Raw genomic sequence first — 15,163 nt, forward strand, 5'->3', positions numbered from 1 at the left:
TGAAGCGGCAGTCTTCACACCTAACAGCTCCAACACAACCACAGGTCGAGCTCACAGGATTCTCCCACTTTGTTGTTTGCTGTGAAGCTCAGAGTAGAGTGTGTCCATAATGACTCGAGGCGAGGCTTGTTACACTTGGAGGAAATGACAGATGGAAGAGGAGCCTGTGATGAGGCCTCCAGCTTCACTGGGATGATGTCTTTTTAAAGTAACACAGATCTACAGCTGCCACTTCTCAAGTCCAAAAACAGACTGGCAGAGTATGATGAGAGTTAGCAGATGCTACTGTTATTGTCAAAGTAAACCATCACACCTTCAGTGAAACTGGGCTAATTTCTGTATCTAAAAGATGTTCCCAAGGGATCTACCCTGGGTCCTGTCCTGTTCATCACATATAATGATGACACTGTACCACACTAATGAAAATCTCTCCTCTGCTGATGGCACAGTTGGGGCTGGGTGAAAAACGATAGCCATTATTATCTCGGTATAATTTTCCTCCAAACGGATAAAATACATGTTCAATAAAGCCTTGATATAATTTAACCACCCATGCGCCCGCAGATAGAGGAGGTACTGCACCTTAAATGCCATTTGCCACCCACCATTAACCAGATGAAGAAAAGGAAGAAGAAGTAGTCGTAGAAGAAGAGGAAGAAGACGAGAACAGCCACAAAGCTAATGTGCACATTAAGATGCAACATTCAACACCCTCATTAAGTTACTTTTAGAATGATTGTGTTGACCATGGATGACATCACACCACAACTGAATTCACCACATCACGTGAGCCAATCCTTTCAAGATTTTGTGGGGTGGTTTTGGGATTGCTAAGACCTGAGATGCCTGATATCATGGCGGCTTTCTACAAAAGAACTGCAATGCACATTGTGATATTTTTAAGTGTTTGCATAAGTGCAAACTGCAAAAATAATTACGATGCTGTCTCGGATTCAGAGCCTATCAATATTAGCATTCAGTGTTTCCCACAGCATTAGAATGTATCTGTGATAGTAGGGTGTGGACAGGAGGGGGCAAGCAACAACCGATTGCCTGTTGCTGCTTCTCGAAGCAGCGCTGAAGGACCGTCTGCGTGAGCTACTCTCCTCCCGCTCTCTGTCTGTCTCTCTGCCCAGTTAGCATGAGCTAACACAGCAGCAGCAGATAACATCCTACACTGAGCTGTAAATAGTCCCAGCAACCTCACATCGGCACCGAAAATGGGTCGACTCTGTCAATAAAATGGCTAATAAATGTTGGGTATTAGCCTTGTGATGCTGACAGTTAGCCCTGTCACTGTGCGTATGTGACTCTGTTCCAGGTGCAGCAGTAGTCTCATGATAAACAGAGAAAGGGAGGGGGCTGAGCGAACTAATATGCTGCATGCAGCTCTACAATGAAATTAGATTTTACCTTAAATAGTAACTGGACAGAATGGCAAGGTTACCAAGATTTCATGGGGATTGGCAGTCGCAATGTCTCAACATACTGGACAGACTGGTTAGCTACAGTAGCTATTTAGTCGACTCATCTATGCTAATGGCAATTTAAAAAGTTAACGTGACTTACTTGTGGCTATTTCATTAGAATGATGGCATAACATGACTAAACTTCAAAACATCCTCTCATCAGTGAACATGATTTCTGTCTGAATCAGATTTGCACGTGACTTGTGCTCAAGTACGTTCATGAAAACTACACGGTGGTGGGATTTGTCAGTCTTGACTTGGGACTTGAGTGCAAAGACCTGAGACTCACATAACAATGACTTGGTCCCAACTCTGCTGGCTGGAAGTTCAACTTGACCCTTAGGTTCTTGGTTAAAGTATTAACCAATAATCTCTGGGTGAAGTTGAACTTCTTGAGAGGAAACAAGGCTTGTTTGCCTTGATTCTGCTGAATACATATCTATTAGTAATTTTTGGAAACCTGTATTTAACTTTTTCCAACTGTGACAGTCACAGGTCATCATTTGTCCTTTTGATGGGTTGCCAAGCTTCAAGAGAGCAGGCTTTATCTGTCTAGCCTGTCAGAGAGCAGACAACATAGGATTAGGGTAGTGCAGGAAAAGAGGACAAAGACGTGCTGCAGATAGCACAGCTCTTTGTTGAGACCATGTTGGAAAATCTCATCTCTGTCTGTGTTTGTTAACACAAATGAACTCAAACCAGTGTTCAAATTACTTAGGAAATGGGATGAGCTCATTCTTTCAAGTCTTACTTCATCTATTTTTCATAAGTGAGAAAATATCTTAGAAATGGACACATACCTCTAACAGGCTCTTGCAATGCCAGCAGGTGTCGGCACACTAACAGCATGTGTGTGAGGTGTTAATTGGCCCATCACATCTGCTGGCTGTAATTATGCAGTTGTGTAGTGAAGTGTTTCTGACAGGCCGAACACATTGAGATGATCACAAGACACGTGAAGCGATTAGGGCTGAAGTCTTTGCTGCAGTCAAATGATCAGCGTGATGTTGATGATTTTGGAGCTATTCATCTTTATGTGTATACTCTTCTATACCTATGTTTGTGGGGACCAGTTTGACTTTTAGGCCTTTGGTTTAAAGATATTTTTATAGGAAATTTAGTCTGGTCCTCACTTCTTTGAAAGGGCTGATGATGAAAGTTTTAGATTACAAACACTAGAATAGGGTTTAAGAAAAGGTTAGGGGCAAGCAAATGGATTATGTTACATGTATGTGCATACTCATGCAAGGCTATGTGTGCATGTGGGGAACATGAGGTGTTTGGTCTATCGCAGGCTTGTGTCTAATTCATATACCCACCTGACAAATAATTACTGCAAGTAATGTAGATATGGCATGCTCTGTGTGTGTGTGTGTGTGTGTGTGTGTGTGTGCATGTGTGTGTGTCCTGCCATCTGTTGAGATATGCTGCATCAGCAGTTTGAGTGCAGCATGTGGTCTACACATACACACAAACACACACCTGTATGATAGAAGAGCTGTCATGTTGGATATTCAGTGATGTGTGTTCAGGGAATTTCTTCATCTCACGCACGCACGCACGCACGCACGCACGCACGCACGAGCACTATTTACCTTTTTCTCAATATTCCAGGAAGTATGATAGCAATCTGCACTTTGTCTGAACTCTAAAAGCTTTGATAGATGTGTCGAATTTCTTTATTCAAAGAAATGTCCTTGTAGAAACTGCTAAAATTCAAAAAACTGACAGAGATTCATTTAAGCCTAAGATTCCTTTTAATGGGAAACTTTACTCTCCATACAGTATATTTTGCTTTATGCTCCTCTGCAGACATTTTTTAAAAGATCTGACCTGGTGTGCAATGGCTAAAGCTCTTTTCACAAAGTCCCATCTTTATGCCGCCTTTGAATCTTTACACAGAACCAAACAACAGCAGCACATGTTGCTCCAGTGTGTCATTTTAGACAGTATGCAGGCATCCTGGAAGCAAGAGAGGCTCCTGGGCCTCATTGTTTCCTATTTTGCGGACATTTTTAGCTGCTGTTCTTATTATTTGAGTTAGCTGCTAACTGCTTTTTATATCACCCGGTGGTGGGTCGCATGCATGACACCTTTTCAAAACATCACAGCCATCCCGCCCATGGTCCTGTCATGTTGTCTGTCTGTCGTGTTGTCTGTTTTGCTGTCCTGTTCATGGTACCTTTCCTGTCCTGTTACTACCTCCCCTGCTGGCTTAAAGTCAACATAACTTTGGACTCCACTCTGCGATCGTACCTTTTTGCAAAGAACAATGAGGTGGAGTAATGGCAAATAATTCCCGCCTTGAACTGGCAGTGTAAATGGAACTTAAAGAGTGTTTTCACATCTAACCAGTCAAAATGCAGTCCATTTTCCCAGTTTGTACAGTTCACTCTGGCTGGTGTAAAAGCTGTTCATTGAATCCTGGTGCCGAGCAACAACCGAACAAAGACTGCTGTCACTCTGTATAACTTCATGGTTTCTCCTTTTCATTCTTTTGTAAAAAGAACAGGAACTGGACCAGAAGTAAAATGCAAGAATATTTAATTTCTCTCCTTGTTCTGAACCAATAAACCAAACTACAGGCATCAAAACACCCTAAAAAATTCCCTTGCTTACATTAGTAATTAACTGCAATTAGGTAACTACAAGTGAACTAATTAAACGCTGCCTCTATTTCCCTGTTTTAGGCACCAAACTCTCAATTCATAGTCATCATATCAACATATGTCAAGGAAACTATGGACCAGGTAAAAAAAAAAAAAAAAAATTCACACATTTCACAGAAATCTGGCCACTGAACGTCATCTTCTAAGACATTTGGAACTTTTGAGCTGACAGTGACATATGAGAAAAGGTCAGGTTGGAGTGATAGTTATCTGCAAAAGGACATACTGTACTGAGAGAGAACAATAAGCGACTGATAAGAAAGGAAGTCATGAACAAGGAAGACACAAAAGAACAACCCTTAACAGGGGAGGACTTAAAGACGACACTCAGAGCCTGCAGCACACTGTGAGTCCCGCTGAGACTAAAGCAACCTTCACTTTGTGCAGGCTCATTTACAATGACTGTCGCTCACTTTACTGCTGTTCACCAGCTAATGAACTACGCCTCATGAGCATGGATTTACATCTGAGCCACATACGAGCCACTCCAAGGCATCAGATGCACCTGTCAAATGTGTGAGGGCAAAAGAAAAGAAGGACTGGAGCTGAAGAAGTTGCAGTGAATGTCTGTAATAAAGACAAGCAGGAGACAGGGAAGGGTAATGGTCAAAAAGGGGACAGAATATGAAGCAAGTGCGATAAAAACAATTCTCGAGTGAATGAAGCAAGACAACTCCACTGAGTTGCTACGGGTCGACAAACTTTAACTCACTACATACTTCTTTTTTGAGTTTTCTACACAAATGTGGCTGCTGCAGCAAAGTTTCACTCTCTGAGAAACTAGTTTCTCTTTCCTGCAGGCACTTTGGACCCCTGCTGAGGAACATGTTTCCATTATGCAGAAACTGACTAACGGCAACATTTCTGTGCGAGCATGTGCGTGTGTGTGTCTCAAGTGGGCTTTTGCGTGCCTCTCGTCACCATCAAAGCAACAGCCTGTCAGGTACCAGCACAGTGACTGAGTGCTGCTGCTCAGTTTCATTACTTTCTCTGGGTGAAGCTGCTTTTATGACCAAAGCCTCTGTCTGAATCGGTCACAGTTTTACTTGAGCGAGAATGGGTATCCAAGTTCTTTTCTTTCCCCTACAACTGAGGAGATACAAAGCACTCCCTTTGAGCTGTCAGCCATTTAAATGAATAGTTCAACATCATGGGAAATATGCTCATTTGCTTCTCTCCAAGATGAAAAGAGAAGATCAATATCAAACTCACATCTAGTCAGACTCTGTCCAAAATACACCTACTAACACCTCTAAAGCTCACTGATTAACATGCTGTATCTCGATAGTTTAATCCGTGCATAAACAGGAATGTAAAAACATCAATTTGTGGCTTTAGAGGGAGCTGCGTGCTGAACTATTTCTTGTTGAACAGTCAGAGCAGTAACTCTGCATAGCTTCCCAAGATGTTGTCATCACAGTGAGGTTGCCTGGGTTGGTACCATCGTGCCTGAATGACGGCTCATCTGGTGACCTCAGATATAGCTGGAAATGCTGAACAGATTATACTCTTGTTCTTCAACAAACAGCCTCAGCACTCCTTCACAGATCATCAATAAACAGGATACAACACGGCATCAGTACACTTTAGAGGTCTAAGCTAATTTAACAACGTCCTGACGACAGCTTTGAACTTAAAAGGTATTGTTCAGATTTTTTTTTAATTGGTGTTGTATCAGGTACTCATCCATAGTAAATGTATTACCTACAGAAGATGGCGGTCAGCATGCACCCAATTTGGAGAAGCAAGCTAGAGTCTGGACACAGAACACAGAACAGAACAGAACAGAAGCTAGGCATTGTACTACTGCGTATGGGGTCAGCAGGTAAACGTCAAAGTGTATGCTATTTTGAGAGAATTTTCACTGCTTTACCTTTCTGTCAGACAGCGATTTCTGATGGTGAACTGAAGCAATTACATCACTTTGCTCAAAGCCAGAGAAAAACAGTGATGTAACGTTGTTTAACACAGGACATCAGCTTTTTTTATTTGTCAATGGACAAAGGTAGGTAAAGGTAAAGCGCTCAATTTAGCATACACTTAAACTGTTATAGATTTTTTTAAGGAGGAACTTTTGTTAGATAGCTTAAATACATTTTATTGCTGACCCTATCAACAGCAGTGCATTGCTTAGCTTCTGTGGCAGTACTCCTGGCTGCTTCTTCAAACTGGGAATGTGCTGACCGCTATCTACTGGAGGTAATACACTGACTATGCATCAGTACCTCATACAACTCCCCTTCAAAAAATCTGAACTATCTCTTAAACACACAGAAATGACACTTATAAAGATCTTCTTGATACATATTACATGATTGTTTATCATTTTCAGTGGCATCGTACAGTGATGATACAATCTTATTATGTGATTGTTTTGCAAAAATCTGTAGTCCAAATTAATAACTCAAAGTACATTGTAGTTAAAAACGGCAAGAATTGCATATGATATTCGACTACATATTCAACAATTTGAGGTTTGTGGGATTTCCGTGTAGCACTTGACGACTACACGTCTGTCACAACGACAGAAACCAGAGCGAGCAGGTACGTGTAAGTGTTTGCAAATTTGTGTTTACTCATGTTTTACCCGCAATATGAGCAGCACATAACCTCAGAATGTAATAACTTTGTTACTGTAAAACTCATAAGACACACGGTCATAGAAATAGACATACAATGATGTGACAGAGCTGACAGGAGAGATAGTGGAAAGTAGCGATGAGCAAACAGCTGTGTGGGCGTTAAACTTAACCACCTGACACACACACACACACACACACACACACACACACACACACACACGGCAGCCGAGTGTATATGGATAAGATCTACAGCTAAACTCATTTCCCACAGTCCACTCAATAATGTTGGTCTGAGGGTTACAGTCGCCACAGGAAATCAATGTGAGTTTGTGTCAGAAGCTATGAGATGAACGCCCTTGAGGGAACATACATTACAAACAATAAGAGAGATGGTAATTTTTCTTTTTTTGCAAAATAACACTGTTTACTAAGTATGACAATGTCGACATGTTGTTAATAGGACTACTTTGAACCTGTATCTGTCTGTGTCTGTAACACCGTTTATCATAAACATTAAGTACTAAAAGCTGCCATCTGTCATCTGGTTAGATCTGTCCTGTCAATCTTTGCAATAGAATTTTTTAAAATTCACGTTTAATTTTAACGTTCAAGAATCTGTGCTGTTGGTCTTTGGGTTTCCTCTTTTTAATGACAAATACAGACTACTGCTACCTGCCGGTATGGAGAGTTATTTCAGAAGAAGAGTTATTGCAGAACAGACGTCCTCGCTGACTATTGGCTGTAGTATTTGCAGTGTGTTCAAGTGCAACTTTATGGCTGACATGCAGGCAACGTGAGGTGGGGCTACAGTCAGCCTTCGTCGCCACTAGTTCTTTGATGTTGGTTTGGCGTGTTGTGGCCTTAAAAGTTTTGAAAACTTAATATCACAATTCTCTTTTACTCCATGTTTGTGTCGTTGTAGTTTAGTCTAGTTTAATGTTGTATTCTCTATGTGTCACTAAGCCTTTGTTCAACATGCACCATGCTATTTTCACTAAACCATAGCGTAAACATCATTATCATCAAAAAGCACCTGAAACACAAAGCAGCCTAGGCAGACCAATCAATAATTTCCTCATAGCCCTTATGTTAATTGCATTTATCAAGAGGTGCATGTTAAGTAAAGGGACAACACCAAGGTACAACATGTCCATGAGGTGCTAACGCAACATGGGGAAGGGAAGTCAACAACCAACTTAAAAATTCAGCTCTACTTATCTATTTGGGACCTACCCACCAACAGGGCGTAAGATAAACCATTTAGCCTGTTAAGATTTGGGGGGTATACATCAGCCTACAGAAACTAAGCAATGTACTGCTGTGGATGGGGGTCAGCAATAAAATATATTTTATCCACCTTAGAAAAGTCCCACTTAAGAAATCTATAACATATCAACTGCATGCCATATTGAGAGTATTTTCCTTTCCTATTTTCACTTTTACCCATCCCTCAGACAGCCTGTTCTGATGGGGAAGCCGGTAACAGCTTAACTTCCATGTCAATGCTCTCTACAAAGCTACCAGACTCTTTATTGACAAAAACAACAATTTTGGCTCACTTAACACAGGAGCTACTGGTCTACCTCTGCCTCAATCAGTTAGTTAGTTAGTTTGTATTATTGTGTGACTTTGGTGAATCTGAACTTGTCACTTCAAACACCAAAGTCTCACAATAACACAAACAAGCTAACTGGCCGATAATCATTCTGTTTATATCTATATATTTTTATGTCTGTCTGTCCGTCTATCTGTCTAGCTATACAATGCAATTATCCCTCAAATATGGTTATCAAACTAAGATTAACAATAAACTTTATTTTCAAAATTGACATCAGTGCACTTAAACAGTAAACTTTACTGGGAAATTAATTAATAAAACATCTTTTTCTGGATTATGTTCTGTAAAAAAACAACATATACATCAATACTGATATATCTGCAACAGGCCAATATCGGCAGATAAAATCGGCTTACCGATACATCAGTCAGCTTTATTAAAATCCTGAAGCAAAAAAAAAAAAAAGTCTATGGGAAAACCTGTGTTTTGACACATCTTAATACAAGGTCTGAAAATAGCAAGTAGCATGATAGGTAGATCAAGAATTACTATACTTTGAACTGAAGATGATATCTGGTGGTAAAAAAGAGGATTCCATTCTCTCCCAACACTTCAGGTCACCATTTTTCTGTGCGAGCCATGACTCAATTTTGCCCTGATTACAGCTCCACACGAGCTGTCAGCTCCATCCACTCCAATCCAAAAACTGTTGCTATGTAGGAGTCACTTCACAACCTCTTTCTCTTTCAAAAACACTGCTGAGACAAATACACACAACAGGAAGCGGTGACAAGGAGCAGAACAGAAGAAATCTGTCCGTGTATGTGTGTGTGGCAGCTATCCCTGTTATTACAGGGAGGGGGAAGAAAATTGCTGCTTCAAAGTGATAAGTACAGCTCTGTCTCTGCTTGCCTGTCCTGCTGGAGAAGCCACTTCTGGCTCTGACTGACAGAAGAGAGGGGAGGAGAGGAGGACAGGTCAGCTGAGGGAACAGAAGAGGAAAATAAGAAGAAATCACGACATATGGTTGCATAATAAACGTCAAATCACGTCTTACAACCTGGACTTGCATCACAAGCACGTCATATGTACGCAGATAGAGGAAATCTAATTTTTAAAAAAAGGAACACATACACACTCGCACACACTGCAGTTCTGGACTGCATACCAGCAGTGTTACATGTGATTCCAATTTAAACACACACACAGTGAGACAGAGCATCCTGTTTATCCATCAATAGACAAATCCAGTTAGCTGACCTTCATGTTGGAGCAACTCCTGCTGAGCATCTAAGACCTGCAAAGAGGAGGAGGAAGAGAGAGGAGAGGATGGCGAGGATGGAACGGCAGAGAATGAAAAAGAACAAAACTAATCAAGACGCCAGAATGAAAGGAGGAGTGGAGAGGAGAAAAAAAACGCAGGCCACCAGAGATGAAAAACATCTCAACTAATAATAAAGGATGGGGTGAAAATAAGCGCGTACCTCTTGGAGCGCCGCAGCATGCTTCTCTCGGGCAGTGAGAAATTGGAGAGCACCGTCCAAAAGGAGTCAGACATGCTAACGTTAATGCAGACGTGCGACCATCGCTCTGACACTCGGCAGAGGACGTGGTTAGCAAACAGACGCCGGCTTCCACCTGTCACACCGGCGACAGCAAGTGTGTGTGAGAGCTGCTGGTGTATCTACCCTCTCTTCCCTCCCTCTCTTTCCTCTGATCCTCTCTCTCTCCGCTCAGCAGAGCCCCCTCCCTCCCCCCTCCCTCTCTCTCTGATGCTCTTTTCTTCCTCTCACCCCTCTGTTTCTGAGTGGAGCTCTTATTGACCTCAATATACGACAGAGCAGGAACTAACTGGTTATCAGTTTACCGATGTTTATCGACAGATGTTTGATTCCACCAATGAACTGAATCAGTGGTATCTACCTGCTGATAACCTGCCTATGAACACAGCTGACTGGTGTCTCCTTATATATAAATAAATGCTCTTCATGGTTGTGATTTAGCCTTTTTCCCACAGCAGGCACTGTTTTAGGAACCTAGGAAACTTTTTAGGAACTTTACCCGCATTCAGACTGGAGGAAGCAGGGTCTTTTCTCTGACATGAGACTGGGTGATATGATGATATACACACCATGAGACAATATACCTTTTTTTTTTTTTAACCATCAGATATATTGCCATGTTGTTTATGCTGTGGTATCAATCCCTTTAATAACTGAGTGTATTAGAACATTGCTGGTAATGTGATTTTACGTCAATGTTATTCGTCTGTTATTTAATTAAATTTTTCAACTTTCTTTTTGGTTATTTTTCTAATATGTTCACTATATATCCATGTACTGTATATACCACTATTGCAATATAAGACATACACTTTTGAATATTGTCTCCTCTATATTGCCCAACAATAAAGACGTAACTCCTGGGCCCCAACTTTTAGTACCATTTTTCCACACATATGTGCTTGCTTGGCTTGACTTGGTTTGACTTGGCACATCAGCCCAGTGCATCTCCACTCCTTGAAGGTGTGTCTTTAACTGATGATGGCTTCCTCAAAAACAAAAGCAAATACAAGGTTTTTCTTGTTTCCTATTCTTTTTTTTATCTTAATTGGGTCTTGACACTGAAGTTGCAAGCCATTATTGCAATGTTTATTGATGATAAAAACAAAGTTATCTATTTTGACCGCCTGACTTATCCTTAATGAGAAACATTTGATATCCAGCAGTTGAGAGAGCTAATGAGTGAACAACAAAGGAAACAAACTAATGTGTTTTGATTCAGTGCTGTTACTTGGTAAAGTGTAAGTAAATAAAACACTCAGCCACATCACTTGAGTTTCGAGCTCCTTTTGTCTCCTTTGTGTCCTTTCATTAAAACATGAGTTGCACTAAAACAAATTGCTAGGAAGCCTAGCCTTCAACAGTCTTCAACAATCCTCATGGTTCTCCAGAAAGACTCTGCAAAGGGACTATTTGTTTTTCATTTAGTTCCTGGGGTTCCTCAGTACCATGACCTATTTGGATGAAAAGAGCTATTACTGAGTAAAGTACGTTATGGCTACAAATACTAAAACAGGTTGCAAAACAAACAGAATTGTCCTTTAAAGGAGCCCGAAGACTCCAATAAATGGCTGTTTTCTAGTGTCATCAGCTCATTAGTGTTGTGCCCTTTCAGCTGTGCAGGCTTCCACTGAACGCCATCGCTGGCTGACAAAAACAAAAGGTCGGGAAAGTAAGTAATGCAGGCAAAAAGAAGACAACACACACATACATACACACACACACACACACACACACACACACACTTACTAACAGGTGTGTTATGAGGTGACACAGCGTCTCTTACCTCCAGAGGAAGGGGTTTCCTCGCTGGTGAACAGGGGCTGACAGAGGGCCCTCAGAGGAACAGAGGGAGGGAGAGGAGGAGGAGGACAAGGGGGAGAGGGTGATGACGGGGGGCTGAACGACGGAGGGATGAAAGGAAGTGGGGGACAGCAGGTGCTGGAGGAGGCTGCTGTTGCCGTGGCAACGCAGCTGAGCCGGCGACCAGATTCTGCCAACAGAGGAGGGAGGGGAGGAGTGGAAGAAAGGATGAAGAGAGGAGGAAGAGAGCAGGGCAAAGATAGAGGGATATGTGATGAGGACTGCTCAATGGCACGTGTGTGTGTGTGTGTGTGTGTGTGTGTGTGTGTGCATGCGTGCGTGCGTGTGTGTGTTGTGACATTAACATCAACGCTTAACTGTATTTAAAAAGCTGTTAAGAACTCTGAGTGGAAGAATCGATCTGTTCTTTAACCTTCATCTGACTAACGTGACTTTAATAGTTTTGACTACAATGATTGGGATTGTTCAACCTAAAATAATCAATACCTGTCAAAAGGTACCAGAAACCAAAGTAATGCCTTAAAGGGAGCTTTGTAACTTCTGCTAAACAGCAGCCACTGTGACCCAAAGTGGAAATTATACTAAAACTATATACAAGGACAAAAGGGTCATGAAGTCAGTTATTTCAATTGCACAAAGATATCACTGTAAAATCTGTTAATATTAGCCACCAAAAAGTAGTGGTCATACCAGACCAACTGAGGCTTTAAAAGCAAATTCCTGAATGTATTGAGCACAGGGTCAGTTTAATCAGTTTCACTGTATTAATTTCTTAAAAAAAGTTGAATACACTCACTTCTAAAAAACACCAAACCAAATCAGTTGGTTTAGAACGGTGTAGAAAAGTCAGCAAATCCTGATATTCCAGGACTGGTCTGTAGCTTGTAGGTGTCTTGCCTAGGTGTCAAGCCATTCTCCATCTCCTCCACCTCTCCATGACAAAGTAAGCTATGTCACTTTAGAAATGTTGATAAGATACGTATGAAACGTGCAAATGTAAGGTATTTGTGCTTGCAAAAACATACAATGCAAACAATTTTGTCAGGCAACTGGGCTGCATATTTGTTTTTCATTACACAAAATAAGTCCTGCCATGCTTTAGCACTGCACTATTGCATCAAGACACTGGTTGGTCAGATAAGAAGTTCAGCTCTTGGCTTGGCTGATTTTAAATGTTTCAGTCATGTCTGACATGATTTAGAATTTCTGGTAGAGGCTTTACTAGACAGTGATGGACAGTAGTGACTTCATACTGTTTGAGCACAACACCCCAGAGCTGAGTATTTGAGGCAGCAGTAGTGCCAGGCTCTACCCACTGATCCGTAGTGTCTCTGCCTGCCTGCAGATGTCCCCTCACAGCAGGTAGGAAGCCTCGTGCACAAACTTATCACAGAAACAGCCGGCCAGAAAGTTCTGGATCAACTTCACAGAGCTCAGTCAGGACTCCACCAGATGTTTTCAAGTACTCAGTCACATTATAACTTATGTTTAATAATGCTGTGCTTTACCTGTCATACAAAGCTGCATATGAATAAAACTTTTACATTTACTTCTACACAGTCAAGAAACATCTTCCTGTGGCTCTACAGAGTTCAGAAGGCAGTTGGCACAAATCTGCAGGGCAGGAGGACCGTATGGTGGTGGACCCATGTCCCCTCCCCCCCGCTGGGTGGGACAGAATGGGTGAGACCACCTGCTGAGAAGTCAAGGGCTACACACATTGAAATATATGCACTGTTCCCCCTGCATAATGTAGGGCCATCTGTGGTGCACCGCCACAGTTTCAGCGTGGCCGTCGCAAAATACTAAATTAAAGACAATTTCATAATGAAATGCTGGATGATAACTCTAACTCTCAGGCCATCTGTCACATGAGTGGCGGCTGTCACAGATATTGGTGGAGAGCACTCTGACCAGGTCAAAAGGTCGAGTGTTTTAGAGATGAGCTCATGTAACAACGTCAAATCAGGATCCAGAACCCAGGCCGCATAATTTATATAAATGCAGCCAACTCCTAGGCTTGCTGTGTAGAAGTGATTCTTTTTCTATAGGGTTTATCGAAACACTTAATTTACTTCATACTCAGAGATCTGATTTTAATATAACTATTGTGTTTGTAAGGGACCTTTATTTCTAGCAGACCAACTAAAGACTGTACTCTGAATGGAACTGAAATGACCACATATCTTGTGCAATCCCCCTTTTGAGGATTGGTTCATTTAACTATAAACTGTACTCAATACACTTTTATTTGACTATCTAAATTTGGTTAAATATCATTATTTGAATATTTGAATTAAAATTATCAACGTACTAATGTCCCCACAGATGACCCTCACAGCTCGGGGGAGCACTGACATGCATACACGTGTTTGAAAGGGAGAGAGCCTCGTCACTGGACACTGTTGAGCCGATGAAGAACTTCCTTCCCTGCTGGTATCTCACTCTGATACCTTCTCATGTTTCTGACTCCTTGTGTATTTCCGTTCCATCGTCTCAGTATGTATGTACACTATGCATGTACTGTATTACGAATGTATGTATGTAATGTAAGCCACACTTGTCCCCCACCATTCACAGCCGTATATCTAGCAATAGTGACGCAGCTACAGAAACAATATTGAGCATGAGTTGAGTATTTATTTCTGGGGTGGGTTTTCTTTCTCCCTTTCTTTCAACACAAATCTGTCATGTCTACTTTTTTAATGGTACGTATTAGAGTTTATAGACAGTAAATTTAAATTCACAGCTACTAACAAAAACATACAGATCCTGACAGGAGAGAGTGCAGACACAGAATATGTTTACATCCAAATGTTTTCCAATTTCACGCGGCTAGTGCTTTGTTAATATTCTGAGGATGATGCAGTATGATTAGAACAACAAACGGTGCCAAAACATTTAAACCAAATAAATTGTAGTTAATAAGTTATGTTAATTCATGTTTACCACTAAAGGAACTGTAATAACTTTGGGGATATCCTGCCTTTCTTTCTGGCATGCCACCCTTGCAGGCAGTGTTGGAGAGTAGCTAACATAGTTTCTCCAGCACTGCTTGCACAGCATATGGACGTTAGTCACATTAGGAGATCACATGATCAGACGAAAATCCATCTTGTCAGGCTTCCAATAGTGCATTTGTGTTCAAAGCACAATGGTTTGGACCAATTAGCATCCTAGCTACTGGGAGCTACAAGTGTGGTTTAGGTGTGTGTGTGGCATCACAAAGAGGGGACTGATCGCTAAAAACAACAATAGCATGTCCTGAAGAGGTTAACATAGATGCTGCAGTAGCATCAGTTATATCACAACTGGAGAGTATTTATTCACTGAAAGAAGATAGAAAAAACAGCATTGAAGGGTTTCCTACGTGGAAAAGATGTTTTTGCTCTTCAGTGATGGCGACAGTGATCAATGGTTCATCCAATCCCCTGCCAAGTATTTTTTTGGAAGTGCCTGCCCTTTTGCTTTTCCAAACTGTTTCCAATGACGGTTTCTC

The 15,163-nt window shown here is 41.4% G+C and overlaps 1 protein-coding gene across 10 annotated transcripts in view; it reads right to left on the minus strand.

The window, feature by feature from the left end:
* mast2 (microtubule associated serine/threonine kinase 2) overlaps positions 1–15,163 on the minus strand; it is a 223,635-nt gene that overhangs the window by 54,228 nt on the left and 154,244 nt on the right. Inside the window, exon 2 of one of the 10 annotated variants that reach the window (XM_078169047.1) lies at positions 11,627–11,833. The exons of 8 other annotated variants lie outside the window; for them this stretch is intronic. In XM_078169047.1, the coding sequence (XP_078025173.1) occupies positions 11,627–11,833 (207 nt within the window). Of the gene's footprint in view, positions 1–9,762; positions 9,948–11,626; positions 11,834–15,163 lie in introns of those variants that run through there. One more of the 10 variants, XM_033621681.2, reaches the window with a different exon arrangement.

The sequence above is a fragment of the Epinephelus lanceolatus genome, chromosome 6 (genome assembly GCF_041903045.1).
Source record: "Epinephelus lanceolatus isolate andai-2023 chromosome 6, ASM4190304v1, whole genome shotgun sequence".
Lineage (NCBI taxonomy): Eukaryota > Metazoa > Chordata > Actinopteri > Perciformes > Serranidae > Epinephelus > Epinephelus lanceolatus.